The following is a 19,824-nucleotide window of genomic DNA, read 5'->3' on the forward strand; positions in this document are numbered from 1 at the left end:
TGTCACCCCGAAGTGCGTGGCTTCTCCTGAAGACTTTCTCCTTTTCAGTACGCCCGGCTGTGCGCAGGAGCAAAACCACCCTGGTGGTTTTAGGGCTCCGTGAGCGAATCCGCCTGAAGGGAGTTCCGCTCTGGGGAGTGGAGCTGTCGGGCTGCGTGGGCGCCTGCAGGCAAGTCTGATTCGGGTTTGGTACCAGCCTTGCCCACCGTGATGTTCAACTTCCCTGTGGCCCCGTAGGATGTCCTGCAGAGCAATGCTTTCTTAAAGGGGGAATTCTCAAAGTTTCAAACTTCTTTTTTTCTTTTTTTTTTTTTTTTCGTATCGCTGCCTGCAGTCATTACATGTCTCAAAAAAAAAGCCATCTCCGTGACTCACAGCAAGAAATCATCTGAAATGTAAATGTATCCAAAATCTACCGGAGATGTTAGTTTTGCTGTCTTGATCTCAGAAATAAAAAAAAAAAGGTTCTCTGGGGCCATTGCCATCCCTTTTTGTGTATTTGAAAATACAGATCTATGAACTATGAAAACATTACATAAGACTATTTCTGTAATTCATATATAATAAGCCAGGCATAAAATTATTCTGATCCTTTGGGACGTAAACCACTTCAATTTTCTCAGTAGTCAAAGGGTTGTGTTTTGCCTCTTCCTTTGGCTGGTATGTGAAGCCCACCAAATACTTTTTTTTTTTTAGGTTTTCATCAGATTATTTTTCATGTTTTCTGTGAAGCGCATGAGTCCATGGCTCATCATAATATTTTCCTAGTAAATATGGTTCACAGATGAAATTACGGGCCTGCTGAGGTCTGTGAGAATTTTGCTGTATATTTCAACAGAACCAGGATTTCATCCAGTTTTTTTAAACAAGTTGCTTTGTGCTAAAAACTTCAGTAATAACTTTCTGACTCTGCCTGGGAACTAGTAGGGAAATTCTGTTTATGAACTGATGTGGAGATTCTTAATTTATAGCAGAAAATGTATAACCAAAAAAATTACAGCTTAATTGTATGAAATAATAAAGCTGAAAGCATTTACACTTCCCTATGAATGGTTGCTAGTATTAATCCATAAAATTCCTAATCTGTTTTAGATGATGAGATCCCAGGCTGTAGATAAACCACATATGAGGTGATATGAATGTTAGGGCCCAATTCTGCTCCTGTTTGAAGTCAGCAATAAAACTTCTCTTGGCTTTAGGACTAAGAGCTTACAGATGATGAAAAGTAGAACTCAGCTTAGTGGTGAAATATGGAAAGAATAGATTTTTGAAGTATCGTGCTACTTTTAAAAAATAAATATCAATTCTATCAGATCTCTTTGGATCTGAATGTAGTAAGTGGGAGTTGACCATTTTGGTTATAGTCATCTGTTTGTTCAAAGGATTCTCAAAAGGATTCCAGTTATGCCAGTGTAACAGCCAGTATCAAGTACTGAAAACTTTGCAGAAATTTGGAATACAAGCTTTTACAGCCTGATTCCTCCCAGCTCCTACCCAAGCTCCAGAGTTATTATTTCTGCAGAGTTATGGCTGTGACAAGGAAAAAAACATTTACTTCAGGAGAGATTTCTTCTTGGTGAAACTTTGGGTATGGTAATACCGATTTAGCTACTTGTGCTCTGTGTCCTATTTTTTTCAGTAACAAAAAAAAAAACCTGCTAAGGATACGTTCACAAACACTAACTCACAGATGGATGAACCACTCTAGTCCCTAATGTGAGCAAACAGAGGTGTCATCTTCTCTCCTAAGCGAAGGCATTGCCTTGGGACCAGAGGTGGTGCAGGGTGCCCGTGCTGTGTTTTGGCTGCGTTCCTCACTGAGGCATGCCACCTCATTTTCTTTTGTATTTTGCATTTTTAAAAAACAATCTCAATTTTTTAAATAAATGTTTAATAAGTTACTATTAAAAGAAGGTCCTGCTTGAGCTGCTGTAGGGATCATGAAGTTTACACAGCCTCTTCTGTGGGTGTGTGCTTAAACTCTAATTATCCCTAAGTGATTGGATTACTTTTACTTTCAGATGTGTGTTTTGGAAGTGACCATAACAAATGTTTTTTGCTGAGTTGCTAATCTTCATTTGAATCACAGTTTCTTTTATAAGCATGTAATATAGCTTCCACCTTTAAGGCTGGAAACCAACTCAGTGAAAAATTACCTTTCCTCCCCCCGTTTAGGATTATATGGAAACACACGCTTGCATATCCTTAGGGTTAAGCACATGCTTCATAAAGATAAATGAATCTGGGATACAGATCTTACAGTAGTAAACATTACCATCAAATTTTCCCCAAATTCCCATCTCAAAGTACACCTCATTTTGACATGACTAGACCTTACTGTGTCATCAATTGCATTTATGGGAAAAAAAAATTAAAAAGGGGGAGGAATGTGGAGGTCATCAGTTTTAGAAATAAAAGTAGTCCAGGCATATGCATGTTGGTGGAACTTCAACTCAGTTATGGGACACTGAACAAACACCTGAAATTTCCTGGCCCTGCTTATAAACTAGCAATTTATTTTCAATTGCATGCAATGGTGCTTTTTTTTTTTTTTTTTTTCTTTTAAGGGTCTGGCACCATGTTGAGTAAATAAAGTGCATATTAAAATACTGTCTAAATACAGCATGGGTATACAGTCACTGGAGAATAGTTTTGGAAGGAGTCATTCTGGTCTCTTGAGGAAATAAGCAGTGGTTTATAACTCTTTAAAAAATTATTTTAAAGACAAATTTAAAAAAGAAACATGTTTAAATAACATTCAGGTTGTAACAGAAACAGGGAAAAACCAGCAAATGTGAAGTCTAAGCTGACACTTGAAATGATGCGGCATTATTCTTCAATTAGAATTCCCAAGTTTTTTTTTTGTTCTATGTCAGAGCCTTAAGGTTATTAAAATTGCATGTTCTGTACCATATTTCTTTTAGATATTAAAAGCAGGCTTTCCAAGTTGTCTGTTGGAGTTGGCAACAATGTCATTCTTACATCCCTCGCTTGAAGCCTGAAGCTTCTGCCAAACATAGGACATACTGGTACAGAAACATAACTGAATGAAATGAATGCATATATTTATCATATGTATTACAAACCCTAGGTCCTCTAATAATCTGCAAACAAACACTTAAAATATTAGATCCACAAGCGAATCCCTGAATTCAGTGGAACCCACCTATGATACTTTTCCACTGCAGTAATTCCTTTCCCAGCCTGTTTGGTGAGAAACACTTTTTGAACAGCATAATATAACATTTATTTTCTCCGTGTGACTGGAAAGACCTAGTAACTGAGAGATTAACAGTTGTCTTTTATAGAAAATGGTACTTACCCTGAGCCTCTGCCGAGTCTCTAGGTGGCCCTTGGAGCATTGGCGTTTGGCTGCTTTCCCGCCTAGTTGTGTGGTCTCCGGCAGAGCAGATAAAGCCATCCAGGATGGTGCCCTTGGTTTCACATGTTTCTTGGCTGGTAACACAAGCAGGACTCTTCAGTTCAAACACTAATCTGTCCCTTACTGATAAAATGAGTCAAATAAAGGTTACAACCACAGGACTCCAAGCAGGTAGAAGACAACAACTTTGTCTTTTTTCTTTTTCTTCATAATTCTTCCCCTTTTTAATGCATGTGCTTTTCCACAGTTCTCCTACTTTGCGGGGGTTTTTTTGCAAGCAGTCCCTCATTTCTGGTGGCTTCTTCCAAGCTCCCACAGGGAGGGTCCCCTGAGAGCCTTACTCCCCGATCTGTCTGTTTTGCTGCCACATCCCTGGCTTTCCAGAACAACATGGAGACCATGGTACTTCTGGAAGGAGGAAAAGTGTGACAGCTGATGAGTTTCTTCTCAGTTTGGTGTCTTGAGCTGACTGAGCAGCCACAAGAACTCAGAGGTTTGGGAAGTCGCAGAAATGGTGGAATAAGAGAGGCAAGAAAGGCTGTTCCTATGCTATTAATTAGGTTTGGAGCAGTTTTGAAGAAGCTGATAGTCTCCACTTACTGCACTTCTTGAAGTGGTTTTTTTTGTGTACACAAACTACATGATACTTAATGTCATATATGAAACTCCGCTGTCCTCATATGTCCTTTCAGTATCATGCTATATATAATGAATAAAATTCAGAGACATGAAAAATTCTTAACGCTGTGACTGCATCTGTATAACTTCTCTCAAGGATTCAGAGTAATGTGCAAGAAGGTGTAATTTGAAATTACAGATGCATCTGTTTTAATCTATACCTAAATATTCTCTTATGTTAGCTGCCTGTCTTGTTGCACATCTCTTACCTTGAGCATCATTACACTCAGACACATTGGACCACTTCAGAGGTGCAGTGTGACAGAGCTCAGGATGCTGTAATTCAGACAACAGGTGGATATAGCATGCACATTATATTCTGGACACGTTATGCAAGAAACTGTACAGAGCTTCAGAGTCTGACTAAGGAACACATAACTAGAGTAGATCTCCTGAGTCAAACAGTTTAGTCCTCTGGTATTGTAGATAGCTGTGTCATATAGATCCTTGTGTGGCATAAAATCGGTTCTTCCACCAGTGCAAGTCAGGAGCAACCTTCCTAATGTCAGTGAACTATCCAAAGGGAACGAGAACTCCTGACTAGGGTAATATACTTGGAGAAAAGAGCTGGAAAAAGATGCATGCTACACAAAATAAAATTCTGTTTGAACCTACTTTAGCCTCTGACTTTCCATCACTGTATATGAAAGCTTTTATCACTTGGTAATTTGGAAACAGCTTTCCAGCTGGTAAAAGCTAAACGCTTATCTTTTGTAAGTGTATGTGCACACACACACACATTTCTTTTATGGTACTGAAAATTTACTGCATACTTGGCTTCTGTTGATATCTGAAATCCCCAACTGTGCTTTATTCCCTCAACTTCCTCCGTATAGGATGGTCCGCACACTGTATGCCGTCGGTGCTGTGTTTCTTCTGATGGGATTTCTGCTACCGACAGCAGAAGGGAGAAAGAGGAATCGTGGATCTCAAGGTGCTATCCCTCCGCCTGACAAAGATCAGCCCAATGATTCGGAGCAAACGCAGACACAGCAGCAGTCGGGCTCTAGGCATCGAGAACGAGGAAAAGGCACCTCGATGCCTGCTGAAGAGGTGCTGGAGTCTAGTCAGGAGGCGTTGCACATCACTGAGCGTAAATACCTAAAGCGGGATTGGTGTAAAACTCAACCCCTCAAACAAACTATCCACGAAGAAGGCTGCAACAGTCGTACCATTATCAACAGGTTCTGCTACGGCCAGTGCAATTCCTTTTACATCCCCAGGCATGTCCGTAAAGAAGAAGGCTCCTTCCAATCTTGTTCCTTCTGCAAGCCCAAGAAATTCACCACCATGACTGTTACACTCAATTGCCCTGAGCTTCAGCCCCCAAGAAAGAAGAAAAGAATTACCCGAGTCACGGAATGCCGGTGTATATCTATTGACTTGGACTAAACCGAGACAAAGGTAGCGGTTGCACGCTGACTGTACACAATCCTTGCCAGCGTGAGAGTGAGTGGCATGAACTGGCATACCTTCGGGGCTGGACAAAACTGAAAGGAACCTAGTGAATTACCTAAACCAAGGAAAAAAACCAAAAAAAAACCACTAAGAAAAAAATCAGTGTAAGGGAAGGGCACGCATGTGTGTGTTTGGGTGTAAGGGAGAAAATGGATGTATACAAGCAAATATATGAATGTTCACTGCGACAAAAAATTTTAACAAAGGTATGAAATATAAAAAAATTCTATTTACCCACAGTCATGAATTAGGTTTCCTAGTGTATATTCACATTTTTGCCGCTTGCTGGGAAAGTGGAGCTGTGGCTTTTGCTAATGTTCACCTGCCATGCTATTTGCTTTTACTGTATTAAGAGAAACATCAGAGTGCGAGGACAATATGTTTGAAAGCATGAATCTATTCTTAAATACAAAGTAGGCAAAAAGCAGTTTAAAGCATAGCAAAACCATCACTGAAAATAGCAGCCGTATCTAGAGTTTGTAACATGCTGCTTCAAAAAAAAGAACTGTAATCCAAAAGCCATGTCTGGAGAACAATGGGGGGACGTGGGAGTGTTGAAAAGCTGCTATAGGTGGATGGAAAACAGAGCTACAGCAAGTTAGAAAGCAAAAGGCCAAAGTAAGTAGATGGGGAGAGTACAAAAGGGAGTAGGAAAAGGAATGATACATAAATAGGAAGACACAGAAGAAGAGATAATTGTCTTCTGTTTATGTTTTGCTTTAATTTATATACCTAGTCATATATTACATAAATTAAAGAGAAACTATATACAAGGCTATAAATGTACTTCTGAATTCTGATGGCTCTCTAAATCAATCAAAACCCATTCTTGTGCCACTAGGTCCATTTGATGTCTTGTATTTCTGATATCAGTTATCCTTCATATCTACATATATATGTATATGCAGTATCTTTTAGTCATTGGTATCTATACACACACATACAATGAGTGTGCATACTCCATCGTGTGTATCCGAACTCTCTCCTTCTCTTTTTCACACGCATACATAAAAAACATACATAACCACAGCACAAAAATCTTGCTAACCAAGATCAAGTACAGAATGGCAGTAATTTAGTACATAAAGAGCAAAGCAAAAATTAAAACAAGCATCATGTGACTGCAAATGCAATAACCACACAAGAGACAAAAGACACGACATTCATGACTAGTAAACATTGCATTGTTATTGTTATTTTAGCTTTGCCACAGGCATGCAGTTTGTTGAAAAAGAGATGTAGAACTTTGCCAGCAATAATCCTCTTTTTATATCTTTTACCACAGACTTGCAGTTAAACTGAATTTGGACTAAGTAAAGAGAATTTCCTGAAAATTAAGGGCTAAGCGCCCCTCTCATTTTGGGGAAAAAAAAACAAACATAAAAGGGGACACACTACTTCCAGCAGCTTGATGAATCTCACCTGTGAGGTTATCCTGCCTTCTCTTTCCTTCAGGATTAGGAGCTTAAACTTGATCAGGGCTGTAGGTTTTGGCAAGAGGGTAGAAGGTCCTGCAAAAGAAGTTGGTTTAGTGAGGTGGACCCTGGGCCATTGCACCAGAGAGGCAGCCCTTCCATGCATGTTGCCCTCGCTTTCCTGCGCACTCAATGGGGAGCCTGGGGGTTGTCTCGCTGGCCGCATCTCATACCACATGGTGTGCAGACTCCTCATGCTGTCCTGGGTGGTGGCTTTGCAAGGGCACTTTCCAGCCGGGTGCTGAAGAGCTCACAGGGTGCTGCACACCTTGTGCCTGCGGGACCTCGACAGCTGGTCCTGCCCGGTGGGGTACCAAAGGCAAGGCGTGTTCCTATGCCAGAGTCAGTTCTGGGCCTGAAAGGAACCCTGACATCGCTGATGTGAGTGAAACGGGAGTTAGGTCCACATTAATTGTATGATGGGGCTTGGGTAGTCCAGGACTCAGTTTCCCCATTCAGCAGCAGTACTCTCTAGTATCCGCTGTCAGTGTAACACTGCTCTCTCGCACCGGCTGCCTCTCTCAGCCACAAGGTGATTATCTCAACAGCATTTCTGTCCACTGAAAGCCAAGGAAGACATTTCTGTTCTTACTAACATGTCCAAAGGGAAAAATGTACAGCGAGTGGCATGTCACAGATGCATCCCGCTTGCCCTCTTTATATTAGATGCCCCAGCTGTTACGCAATGCATCACGCAGTTATTGGCGATATACTGCATCTCTGAAGTTAATAGAGTTTTACTGTAAAATCCACTGCTGTGAGGTCTGCATTTGTAAGATTAAGAGATTGCAACTCATTGATTGATATTATTAAAATGCATTTCATCTGGTATACTCTCACTCAGCAGGTTTGACACATTTCTTCATGGATTTTAAAATCCAATTTTAAAATCTGGAATTACAGGAAGTAGATTTCCACCGTGTGGAATGTGAATAGTTAAACAGAAAGATATGGATATTTAATATTATTAATACAAATCCTCTTTCACTGATAATAGGCAGGGGTTGTTTCCCTTTAATTTACTTTTTTTGAGTTGGTTTGCAGGGGAAAGGGCCGATCTCAGTCATTGCTGAAAGTTTTGTACTAGCTAGGGTTTCTGTTCAAGAAATGGGAACACCTGGAGAATGAATTTTTTTCTTCATGTGAAGTTGACAGCAAAACTCTCGTCGTCTTTTATAGAGACTGCTATGTCCCTAAACCCTTAGCCGTTGAGCAGAGCTTCAGACATTACTTACTGCTTTATTTAAGATTAGGCTAACATTCTGAAGGAAAATTGATAAAAGTTTTACAAATCTTTATGTTCTAAAAGTAGCCTGTGCATAGATCATGACAGAACTCCCCTTGAGGCAGATCAGCCCCCCAATATGTAAATTTTATACAAAGAACTTTTATGAATTGCTAGTTATTGCCTGAGAGTAAGAAAGTTCTACTAACTTACAATTATATGAGATATTTAATATCAACCACAATATGTATTTAAATGTCTGCTTTATTCTAAAAACAATGGACTATATAACCTAAGGCTGCAGTAATTTCATGCTCGGTCTCACAAAGCAAAACGTGGTTTAAAATGAAGTTTTAATTATTTTGTAACTGAATAGAATTGGAGTTTTTTCTTCCCAGCATCTTGTACGTCATTTTAACTACTAGTAACAAATAAATAAAATACCATCTCCAGCCCATGTCTATTGTGTGTTTTTTTGTTGTTTTTTTTTTTCTTTTTTTTTTTTTTAATATTTCTTCCTTAAGTTTCCAGCTCTTTCTGGATCTGTTGTACTTTGCTCTGACTTCTGTGGCTTCTTCTAATTATAAAAGGGCTTACATTATGACAGTGAGACACAGAGGCAAGCAATGGCACCATCATTCAACACGGCTACTTCAATAAGGTTTTTAAATGAGATCTGTCACTTCCCCCTTACCCTTCCACAATTTATAGAAGGAAAATCTCAATCTTTACTTGCACTTTCCCCCTTGTAGACCATACAGTGGCAGTTCAAAATATAAATCAGCCTTGAATTGTAGTAGAGTTAAAGCTGGAGTCAGCATACCTGCCTTACACCTTATCTCAGTTTTATGTTTAGCAAGCAGCTTACTCCCACTTCTAGAAAAAAAGAGTAAGGAACACCTTTACAATACAGGACATTCTAAGCTGTAAACAGGAACAGAGGAGATGATTAAAAATAATTACAAAAGAGAACAGGAAGATTTGTCCCTGCTGGCAGCACTTTAGCAAGGCCAGGGTTGAGGAAGGACTGCAACCACAGAGAACAAGTTTCTTTGAACTTTCAACCCTGCAGGTGGGAAACAGGCAGTAGTGCTATAAAGTTTACCTTTCCAACCTGCCGCCTTGTCAGATGTCTGAGGGACTTGGTCAATTGTTGCAGACCCCTGTGCAGTCCTGCTGTCTGCAGTAGCGGTGCAGTGTCCGCTCTTGTGAAGAAAGCTGCTTTGACGGGGATCACCATCTTGCTGAACTGAGAACCGTCTCTGATTTCACACAGAATTATAGAATCGTTATGGTTGGAAGAGACCTCAAAGATCATCAAGTCCAACCGTATACCCAATGCCACCATACCCACTAAACCCACTAAACCATGTCTCGAAGCGCCACATCTAAACGTTTTTTGAACACCTCCAGGGATGGTGACTCCACCACCTCCCTGGGGAGCCCATTCCAATGCTTAATGACTCTTACAGTGAAGAAGTTCTTTCTAATGTCCAGCCTGAACCTCCCCTGGCACAACTTGAGACTGTTTCCTCTTGTTCTAAACAATGTTACCGTGGAGAAACATAAACATCTGAGCAGTGATATAAGCCTAGTAATTTTCAGCTGTACACCTTTTAGTTCAAAAGAATGAATGACATATAGTCAGATATACAGTTGTTTGAGGGAGCAGCATGTAGTGTTTTCCCATGGCACATGGAGCTAACCGGAGAAAATGGTCAGATGTCCCATTTCCAGCTCTGAAAAGCTGGGTGCTGGTGAGATTTGATGTGTTCTTCCTGCATGCAGTAATGGAGCTGAGCAGTCTTGTAGTACTGGTTGTTTGGGGTCTTTTAGAGTTTTTTGGTTTAGTCTTCCTTCTTTTCTAGCTTTTTTGTGTTTCTAAAACTTACTGAAAGGCTAATAACATTAAAATAATTATTTTTGGAAGGCAATTTACTTTTTCTGGTCTGAGATATGGGCACAGTTGGACAGAATAAGTTTCCTTGAGAAGATGTGCATATATATCTTTATTTGAATATTTAAAACAGAGAGAAAAACCTCCTGGACTTACGTTTCTAGTACTCTGTAGTACCATGGTCTTACTATTTATACACTAAGAACCTCAGACATTCATTATAATTTACGTTTGGCCTACATACCAGCTTTGAATTGAAGACACGTCTACTGGGAAGTCCTGTGTGCTTTATAGACAGTTACACTGATCAAAAGAAGGTAACAGAGAGAAAAGTCACACACCTTAATCAACTTTCAGGGACACAGATAGAAATACGATTATTTCTTTTCTCTCTCCCCGGTGAGGTAGGCTAGATTTCTGTTCGGGATGTCTGTGTGCTCTGTCATCCATGTGCTGCGCAGTTGATTCTCACACACGTTACAGGACTGAGGCATCAAGAGCCTGTCAGATTTGCTGAGCATGTGCGAGACATCTGAGCAACACATGCGCACAGTAGGTACGGTGCGTCCTGGACGGGTCAGCGGAACAGACAGCATCGTGGCTCCGCTCCAGCTGCCTGTCAGCGGTGGTGCCTGGCTGGGAAGAGGGACCTTGCATTTGCAAAAATGATGCAGCAATTTAACCTTGTAATTTACCTTCTCCTGAGCAGACAAAAAAAAAAACAAAACAAAAAGAGGAGCACTGGAGAACTGTACTCTTGGGGGCTGATGTTTCTTTGTGCTATCCAGTGTACAGGAGTAAACCTAGAGTTGTTAGTCCCAAAAGGTTTCCTAAAGGAGAAGCACCAAGTCACTGGTAGAAGACTGAGACGAAAATGCTGGTTTACATAACCCAATGATCCCCTTACACACTCTTCCTTTGCTTTTAAAAAAACATATATCTTATTCTCTCCAGATAACTCAAACCTGCCTTAGAAGCCACTTCGTTAATTACTGAAATACAGCAGTCAATATCAGCAGATAATGAAGGTCCAAATTTTTTTCTGAGTCATTCTGCTTATCTGGATGGTTGTGCTAACCAAAGGCTTCTGAAGGGAAGAGCTGCATCATTTAAAATTTCAGGGAGTGAAAAAATTAATGTGTATTTGGATTCAGTGAAAACACTGAAGATATCACTGGTACATAATTTTAATAACCATCAGACCTTGGCCTTAAGGTGTCAAAAATGTTAACCATAATAAGATTCAGACACCTTACTTTATTGTTTGGGTTTTTTTTATCAGCTGAGACTGAAAGCAGAAATAGACAGCAACGTACAGGTATCATAACGGATCCCAGTGCAGATTTTTGATGCTACCTTGTAATGCAACTTCATAAAAACATCTGAAGCCTGTCTGCACTGCCTGCCTGGGAATGTAGCTCATGACTTTAAGGTGCCCTTTGACAATGTGTGGCTTCTGGCTGCCTGAATTCCTCCTCTAGCTTTTATGGGTCTGAAGGGAGGAGTACAGAAATTTTAACTGTCACTTGCTCTCTTTCCTGTTATTTTCTAAAAATATTGGAAATAAAATTCATAATCTAGCTTTTTTGAATGATCAAGGAGCAAGATATGAGGATTAAATTATATACTGACATAAAAGAACAATGTTTGGGATCGCATTAGAAAAAACAAACTTCTGAGTTGTGATAAGCAGTAACTCCTCCTTGCTGTGACACAGATGTAAATCAGATAGCTTGGGGATGAATCAAATGGAGAAGTTACAGTGACTCCCAATAAAAGTTCTGCAAATAAAATTTGAAATTGCCATGTTTGCATTTCTTTTTTAAAGAATGCCTTGTGGAAACAGCCATATTCCAATTCGTATTACAACAGATAAAAAGAACAAAGGTTAAAATAATATCTACATCTCTCTCTAGAATAATTGAGAGCTATTTCTTATCATTCTGTCTACTCATATCAATATGGATTCCAGCAAGAATGCAATTGGAAAGAATTAATTTGTCAGTTACAGCTCATCTGGGACAGCAACACTCAAATTCATTAACAATAATTTTATAGTTATTGCATGGCATCAGTACAGAGCACTGTTCAGTTTGTTTGATTTATTCAATGATGAATTTGCAGACCTTAATATTGTTTTTCCTTTAAATTAATCTTTACTGAATTTCTATGTTTTGTAATTAGTTTGTTGAGGTATAACGGCGCAGTCTTTTCTGTATTTAAGAAAAGAGACATTCTCAATCTTGGCTTTGTATTAGTGTATTCAAAAATTGTGCTATATAGATGTAACATATATGTATTTATCTCTCTAAACAAAGGTATCAAAAGCCTAGGAATGCATTAGATATATATTTAGAAGTCTGAAAAATGTACATTTGGTAAGTTTATACATAAAAGTATAAGCCAGCGTGCCAAGCTTCTTAACAGCATACTTTGAGTGGTTAGTATAGAATAAAGTCAACAACGATAGTAATTACAACAGGACGCATGAAGAATTTATTTTTCAAGGAGGAGGACAGGGTTGTGTGTACTCAGTAAAGTTTATTTCTAGACAATTACACTTAATGGCAAAGATGAAGGCTAGCTGAACCTCTCTCCTTAGGATTTGAAGGACCTTGAATGTTCCTTAAGAAACAGATGTTCATGAGGAACAGGTATTTCCATTTTTGTTGTTAATTTGTTTTAACTCCAAATTAATGAAGAGACTAGAATTTGGGTGTTAAGTTAGATCTAGCAAATAAAATGGAGAAAGAAAACTATGTGTACAATGGAAAGAACTTACTGAATGGATCTAAATCCTATGCTAGGTAATTTGATCTAATTTTTGCAGAAAGGCAAATGCCAGATGTTTGCTCCACTTTGATCTTAATAACACTTTAGGCTGCAGACAATAAGATTGGTTTAAAATTTATTGTCTCTTTGATTTCTCCATTCTAATGCTTTTTAAATTCTTTACACAAGACAGATCTATATATAGGCAACTGGGGTGGCATCAGAAGCGTTGTATACTTAAGACATTCTTGAAAACCTCAGTGTGGAACAGTGTTTGCTGTTTTATGCATCAAAACAAAGCCAGATTTTATACAAGCAACATTCAATTTTCTTTTTATTATAACATCTCTTTTTATTTTGCATATGAAGTTCTGACTGTCGCATCTGCAGCACAGCTCCTTATATGCTTTTATCTTTCAATAAGCTTATTAAAAGTCAAGACAATATATTAAATCAACATTAAGCGGCAGGAGTTGAAAGTTAAGTTAATCCATTCCCTTGCATTGGGAGTGTAATCTACATAGATCTTTAATTTCACGATTAAATTGCTTTTAGGATTCTTTTTGTACAGAATATGCTTTAAAAGGAGAGTTGCCACTGAATGGACACCAGTGAAAGCCTCTGAAAAACCATAACATCCAAGAGGCATCCAACTTGCCTTCAGTTTGGATCTTCACGTTCAAGGAGGCCATTGCTCTGTGAATGTGAGTTGAACTCAGCTTACGGCTGCTTATTAAGTGGCCTCAGGTTTCTATCATCTCATATATTCATTATTACTGAGAAATAATGAAAAGCAAGTGAGACTGAGAACAAATGGTAAAGCAAGAATAATGATTAAAAAGAAACAAATAGAAAAAATCCTGGTATGCAGCCTGAATGTCTTATCATAATTCTCTGGCATAGTTCAGAGCCATCTGTCCCTTAGATCCATGCATGATTGTTATCACTCTGCTCAGCCCAGTAGTTTGAAATTTCAAGAAATCAGAGCCAGTTTTCCTCCGAAGGAAATTCTGAACTTTGTCTGCTGATGAAACTGCTGTCTCTCAGCCAACTGAGAGAGCAACTGCCCTTGCAGGGCTTTTTAAACTGGCGGTGTCAATGGGCCATCAGAAGTTGGCAGCCTCCCTGCTCCTGTACCACCAAGTTTAGTGATTGCAACAAACTCCTTTGTAAACCAAAAGAAGAATTCCTTCCTTTAGAGTCAAATATTTTAGTTCATTACCAACCCCAAAACATTATACACAGATACACAGTAATAAATGTTCTTCTCTTCCTATCACATAACCATGACAAGTGAGAAGACTTCCCATTACATCACCCCAAGAGAGAAGCTGGGTAAAGCAAAAATCTCTTCCAATGAGAATTGCCTTAGGTTCAAATGCATATTCACATCTTTTCTTCTTTATTTTTGCTACATCTCCAGAGCTGAAACATCTTTAATGTAGTCTAGTATCTTTATTTATCACAATTACATTAAATACTGTTTGCATAATTCCAAGGCACATTTTTTCAATACTCTCCTTGACATAATATACCACCTGTACCATTAGAAAAGGGGCTATTTGAAAAGACTGGACAACTAAGTCACAAAACATAGGGAGGTTTAAATGGCATTTGATTTCAATTAAGAGGTGTGCAGAAGCACAGATTTCCTAAAAAGGCACGATGTTATGAGACTCTGAAAATCTTTTGCAACACTAGCCTTTGTGCATCATAGTTGAAAGGTGTGCAAATGCTACCCAATGAAATTTAATGGAAGCCACACAAGGAAAGATTTTAGCCTCGACATTTATCTTTACCAACACATGGAACCACCTTGATCTGTTTTACTGTTGGTGAAAAAAGAAGGTAGTGTCTATTTCACAGGAGAGGATAGGAAGTAAGAGTCAGTGTGATGGATGGTGGAAAGAAACAGAGGGCAAGAGGGAAAAAATATGAGCGTTAGGTACTGATCTCAAAGATGAGGTCTAGTCTGCTGTCAGAATGTGTATCGATGGCTTATTAATAACAGGAGAGATGTATTGGCATTAGTGTGAAAGGAGAAGCACACTCAGTTTGTATTGTGTTGTCAGAAATAAGCCATCTGTGTAGAGTACAGTTTATATTTGTTAGATATGAATAGAATATGCAAACACAAATCAAGTACAGATCAATTCCTGTGAAAATATTCACTCACCTCAAGGCATTTATCCATCAGATGACACTGCAGTAACTTCTGCCATCCCTATCAAATCTGTCACACTCACTGGGGGCATAGCTGCACTTCAGTGTAGCATAGAAATCCCAGATAAGTTTTAACCTCATGAGTATGGTTGCCAGCAATAATTTAATTGCAAAAGCTTGAAGGTTACTCTTTAATTAGCATCATTCAGTAGGTGAGACAAACCCTGTTTTCTATTCCAGAATGGGGAAAAACAAGGGTTATCAGGGAAATTTTCCTGTAATCTTCTATAACGATTACATCACAACACTGCTGAGCACACCAACGTTTAGGAATGACATCCTGTTCTCTCTCCAGTTCTCTTCCCATTTAACCTGCCTGTCCCAACAGCAGCCTGGCTTCTGTCTGGGGCTGACACACTGGGAAAAGGAAGAGTAAAATCACTTGGTGTGATGACACTGAGGAGGGTGTTTACGCTGAGGGGAACTCCTGCAAAGTGGGGTTTGCTGATACTTCCATTTTGTCCTTGCTGGCAAGGGAATGGATTCAGGGAGGAGTGCAATATCAGAAATGTATCTGCAGGGCATCCTTGACACAAGTTCAACAGCTTGCTGCTGAAATCTCTCACTGTCAGTGCCAGTACAACCAACATCTCCTGGGAGACAATGTGGTTTATTGCTGCAAGCCCAGATTTTTTGTGATATTTAGGAAATGCTTCATTCAATGTTGCAACGTTGCTTGATTTAGGCACATAAGTCTCATTCTTGTCCCAAAAATCAGGGTTCGTTGACCCGATGTCCAAGCAAATAACACAGAGTCAAGGTATTAGCTATTCATTAGCAGTTCTGTGCAGAAAGGGGTGGGAGGGGGTCATCCCACAAAGCTAGCACATGAAAATCAAATAGATAAGCATATTTATACAATTCTATCCAGGTAATATTTGTGTAATGAATCTACATCACTACTTGGCTAATCTATGATTGGTTTAACTTTCTCTCGTCTGGAATTAAAGGTACAGTGCATTTTAAATGTGTTGCGCATATTCAGTGGGTAGGGGTCTTTACATGGAGGCAGGTAGCTTTAGTACTGGAGGTGTGGTTTTGATATTATAATGAGCTAAGTTCACCTCAGGGACATATTTCTAGCTGGTTCATATAGTATAGCCAAGTTTCTTGGGCAAGCAGCCCACTAAAGTTTTCTGGTCCCTGGTTTCAGATCTACTTGTTCCTTTAATCCTATTGTCTTGTCAAGAACCGTTCTACCCAAATGATTTACATCAGTTCCTTGTCTTTGTTAGAAATGTCACCCATAAAGGTTTTGACATCAATTCCTCGACATTATAATCTCCAGTGACTTGCAATAAGTAAATTGTTCTTTGATCTATTATTTCTTTTCCAAATAAAATTAATTTTGGGTGGTATGTTTTGGTCCTGAATTTTTCAGATTTCAGAGGCTTAATTAATTCAATTTGCTGCTGAACAACATACTGCCTGATAGCTATGGAAATAGGTTCTCCGATTTGTGGATTGTGCCTCTAAGAATAAACTAAGCATAGAGTCTATTCAAGTGAAATGTTACGAAGGAGGTACAAGCTGTAGCCTTTCCTCAGGGCTCATTGTTGGTACAGTGATGTAGAGTTTGTATACAGTTTTCATTCAGGTTAAAACAGCCTGGAAGCTGGGGTGGCAGCTCCAGTTTTTCCAGCATCAACCTTAGTCTGTTTGACTTTGCATAAAAACCTAACTTTACAGCACAACCTTGGACAGGACTTGTTTTATGCAGACGGCACAAGCTGCCGAAGCTTCTATGTAGGGCTGTGTTTGGGGAAGGATTTCCATAATGTAAGGCCTGGAGTGCTTATTAGCCTCTGAGTTGAAATCGGATGTTACTCCCTGAGGCACAGGTCAGCACATCCGTCATGCATAGACGAGACCGTCTGCTCCTCTCGGTTGGAGAGGGATGTTATTTTCTTAAGGAGCAGGATGTTATTCCTAGAGGTCTGCCCCTTGGTAGGGTCAAGAGTAATATTTTATGGTTAATGTTTATGATTAATTTTGGCTGTGGCCTTTCCTTTCAGAATTTGTATGGTGTCAGTTCAAGTTGGTAAGGGGGAAGCTTGACAAGGTTAAGGCGTGAACCGTATACTCACTTTTCCTTCCAAAGCAAATACTACAACAACAATGCACATGGGAACCAAGCAGCACATTCCTAAATCAAACCAGAAGATTCACACAGGGAACTAAAACAGTAGGGTCCAAGAGGGTGGTTTGTGCCTTTTTTTTTTTTTAGTCCAAAGGATACATTTTCAGAAGGATGCCTTGGGAATTAGCTCAACACAATCCCAGGGGCAAAAAGGGCACTTTGGCATCAGATTTCTTGTGCTCACATTACTTAAAAATTAATAGTGCCTTTGCCCCTTTTCTTTCAAAAAATGTCTGCTAAAGTAAGGTGAATGATTCTCAGCTGTTCAATACTGCTTCAAGGAAAGGACACGCTAGCATCACAGTGTGATGCAAGTTTATATTGAATCTTGCTTTTGGAAAATATCCAGATTTTTCTGCCTGGCTTTGAATAGGATCTTTAGATTCGTATGCAAGTTTTTCTCTTTTTAAGAATTTTAACTCTTTTCTCAGCTGCTGGAAACTGATTTCCCTTCATGTTTTTTCTTAATGTAATAGTTTCACAATAGGCTTGCAGATGGATTTGGTTTAATATTTTAGAAGACGCTTAAGACCAGAAGAGTTAGGAAACTTCTTTTAAAATCTCAAGGTGTTCTTTTTGTTGTCAGGACATGGTGTATGGTCCCATAATATGCTTTCTGTGACAGCATCACCAAACAGAGAGCAATGAGTAGAAAGAAGATGTATTCTTTTGATATTGTGAAAACTTCCAAAAATATGCTATGTAGGTAAGCAAGAAAGATGACAACTTCAGAAGTGTGTGCATGACGCAGTCTCAGAAACCCATCTTGGATCTGCATTGTCATTTTGGAGTTTTGGAATGCATCATCCAAGGGGGGGTAGGGGGGGAAGACCATTATATGAGAGTTTCTGATGATGACTTCAAATCAGGAAAAGAGAGGACAAAATTCACATGGTGAAACACCTTCTCTTTCTCTCTGTCTTCTCTCTTATTCATCCTCTAGGAACTAATTTCTGTAGTCAGAGAATACATCTCACACTGTGCTTTCCTTTAAAATTCGGAGATCTTTAAAAGTCTTTCAAATCTTTAAAATCACTGAACTTCAGACCCTAAGGGTAGCAATGTTTGGGAATGCATACACCTCAAACATCTGAAAGCATTTTGTGATCTATAATTAAAACCCTATTATACCACATCACCAATGCACAGCCTCTTCAGAACATTTGCATCATATCATTGCATCTCTCAAAGATAGGGTCGTTATGACTGCTCTGAATCACATATAAAACCAGTACTGCCAGTCTTCATCAATACTTCAATGGAAATCAAAGATGCTCAGAGTTAAAAAAAAAATGGGCGCAGCACACTTCTGTCTGATTCATAACCAATCAACAGCCCAAAATACTGCTATAGATGCTGCAAGTGAGATTGGCAAAGAGCCCTTTCGAACATCAGCATGTTGCCATTTTTTGAGGTTAGTAAGAGAAGGGAAAGATAAAAGACATAGACATCAAAATTTTAAAATGTTTCCCTTAACTCACAGACATAGTCCTTTGGAGCTCACTTTATACAGCCATTTGTGGGTCAAGCTTTTCATAACAAGTTAATGTCAACTTTTACTGCTCAGCTAATTATGTAATTGTAGAATTCTCAGTGGTTGATTGGCACTATTTTGTTTAGTTGTGAATCGTGTGGTAGGTTTTTGCACCTGACTCTGTAACTAATAGAATCTGAAATAAAAATTTGTAAGTATTAGTACAAATATTTACAAGTATGACCAATAATCTGGCTGAGAAATTCAGAGATCACTTAATGGAGCCATTTCAAATGGCTTAATCATTACAGTCCTGGAATTCACAGTTTGAATAAATTTCGTTATTAGCAATGAACAAATGTTGGAGCTGGATAAATGCACATGAAACTAGAAACGGTTTCTTAAACAGAGAGGGAGAAAGAGGAAGGCAAAAAAATTTGCAAAGAGGAAACAATGCAAAAGGGAAAAAAAAGAAAGAAGTCTTATAACACACTGTGATTGAAAAAAAATTATTCCTCACTCACCCCTCACATTCTTTTCAAGAAGCTGCAGAGGGTTTTCATGAAGGCCCAGCATGCCTAAACAAGTTTCACTCAAAAAGAATAAGTTGTAAAAGTTAAATCACCACTCATTTCTTTTGAGCCTGTCTTCAGCTGTGATCTGTGGAGCTTTAGTTTCTCTTGTCAGGGATAGATAAAACAGTACTGTAAGACCAAACTTGAAAAATCTTAACTTTTCTGAAGTGTGTGGGAATTACCTGTACAAGAACAGTATTTCTTCCAGCAGTAGCCCATACCGGAGATAGCCTACATGGAAAGGAGGAACTTCTGAAGCCCATACACCTGTTCACCCAACATCTTACAGAAGAGATTGGGCACATTTATGAATGTGTCAAAGATTGTTTGTAAGATGCAAAAACCCTAGAGCAAATAGACACAATGGGATGCAACTATTATGTAGAAAGCAAAACCAAGACTTGCAAACTGTTTCGAACATTTTTTTCATCCTTCCCAAAAATACAGCACAGAGTGAAAGGCAGATATCCTATTTGGCTGGCTTAGTGGCTTTTTTTTTTTTTTTTTTTGTAGTACTTCCTTTTT

General features: G+C 39.0%; 1 protein-coding gene across 3 annotated transcripts; it reads left to right on the top strand.

Annotated features, from left to right (window-relative positions):
- Positions 1-4,896: 4,896 nt before the first annotated feature.
- On the top strand, positions 4,897-5,572 carry GREM1 (gremlin 1, DAN family BMP antagonist). Of its 3 annotated transcripts, none has more exons than XM_009698237.1 (2): positions 4,898-5,022; positions 5,128-5,452. In XM_009698237.1, exons 1-2 carry the CDS (start codon positions 4,898-4,900, stop codon positions 5,450-5,452), a joined length of 450 nt encoding a protein of 149 aa, XP_009696539.1. The 3 variants fall into 3 exon arrangements, with proteins under 3 accessions (XP_009696538.1, XP_009696539.1, XP_009696540.1); XM_009698238.1 differs by having other exon boundaries at positions 4,898-4,924; positions 5,135-5,452; XM_009698236.1 differs by having other exon boundaries at positions 4,897-5,572.
- Positions 5,573-19,824: the final 14,252 nt, after the last annotated feature.

This window comes from Cariama cristata, unplaced genomic scaffold (genome assembly GCF_000690535.1).
Source record: "Cariama cristata isolate BGI_N322 unplaced genomic scaffold, ASM69053v1 scaffold14554, whole genome shotgun sequence".
Taxonomy (NCBI): Eukaryota; Metazoa; Chordata; class Aves; order Cariamiformes; family Cariamidae; genus Cariama; species Cariama cristata.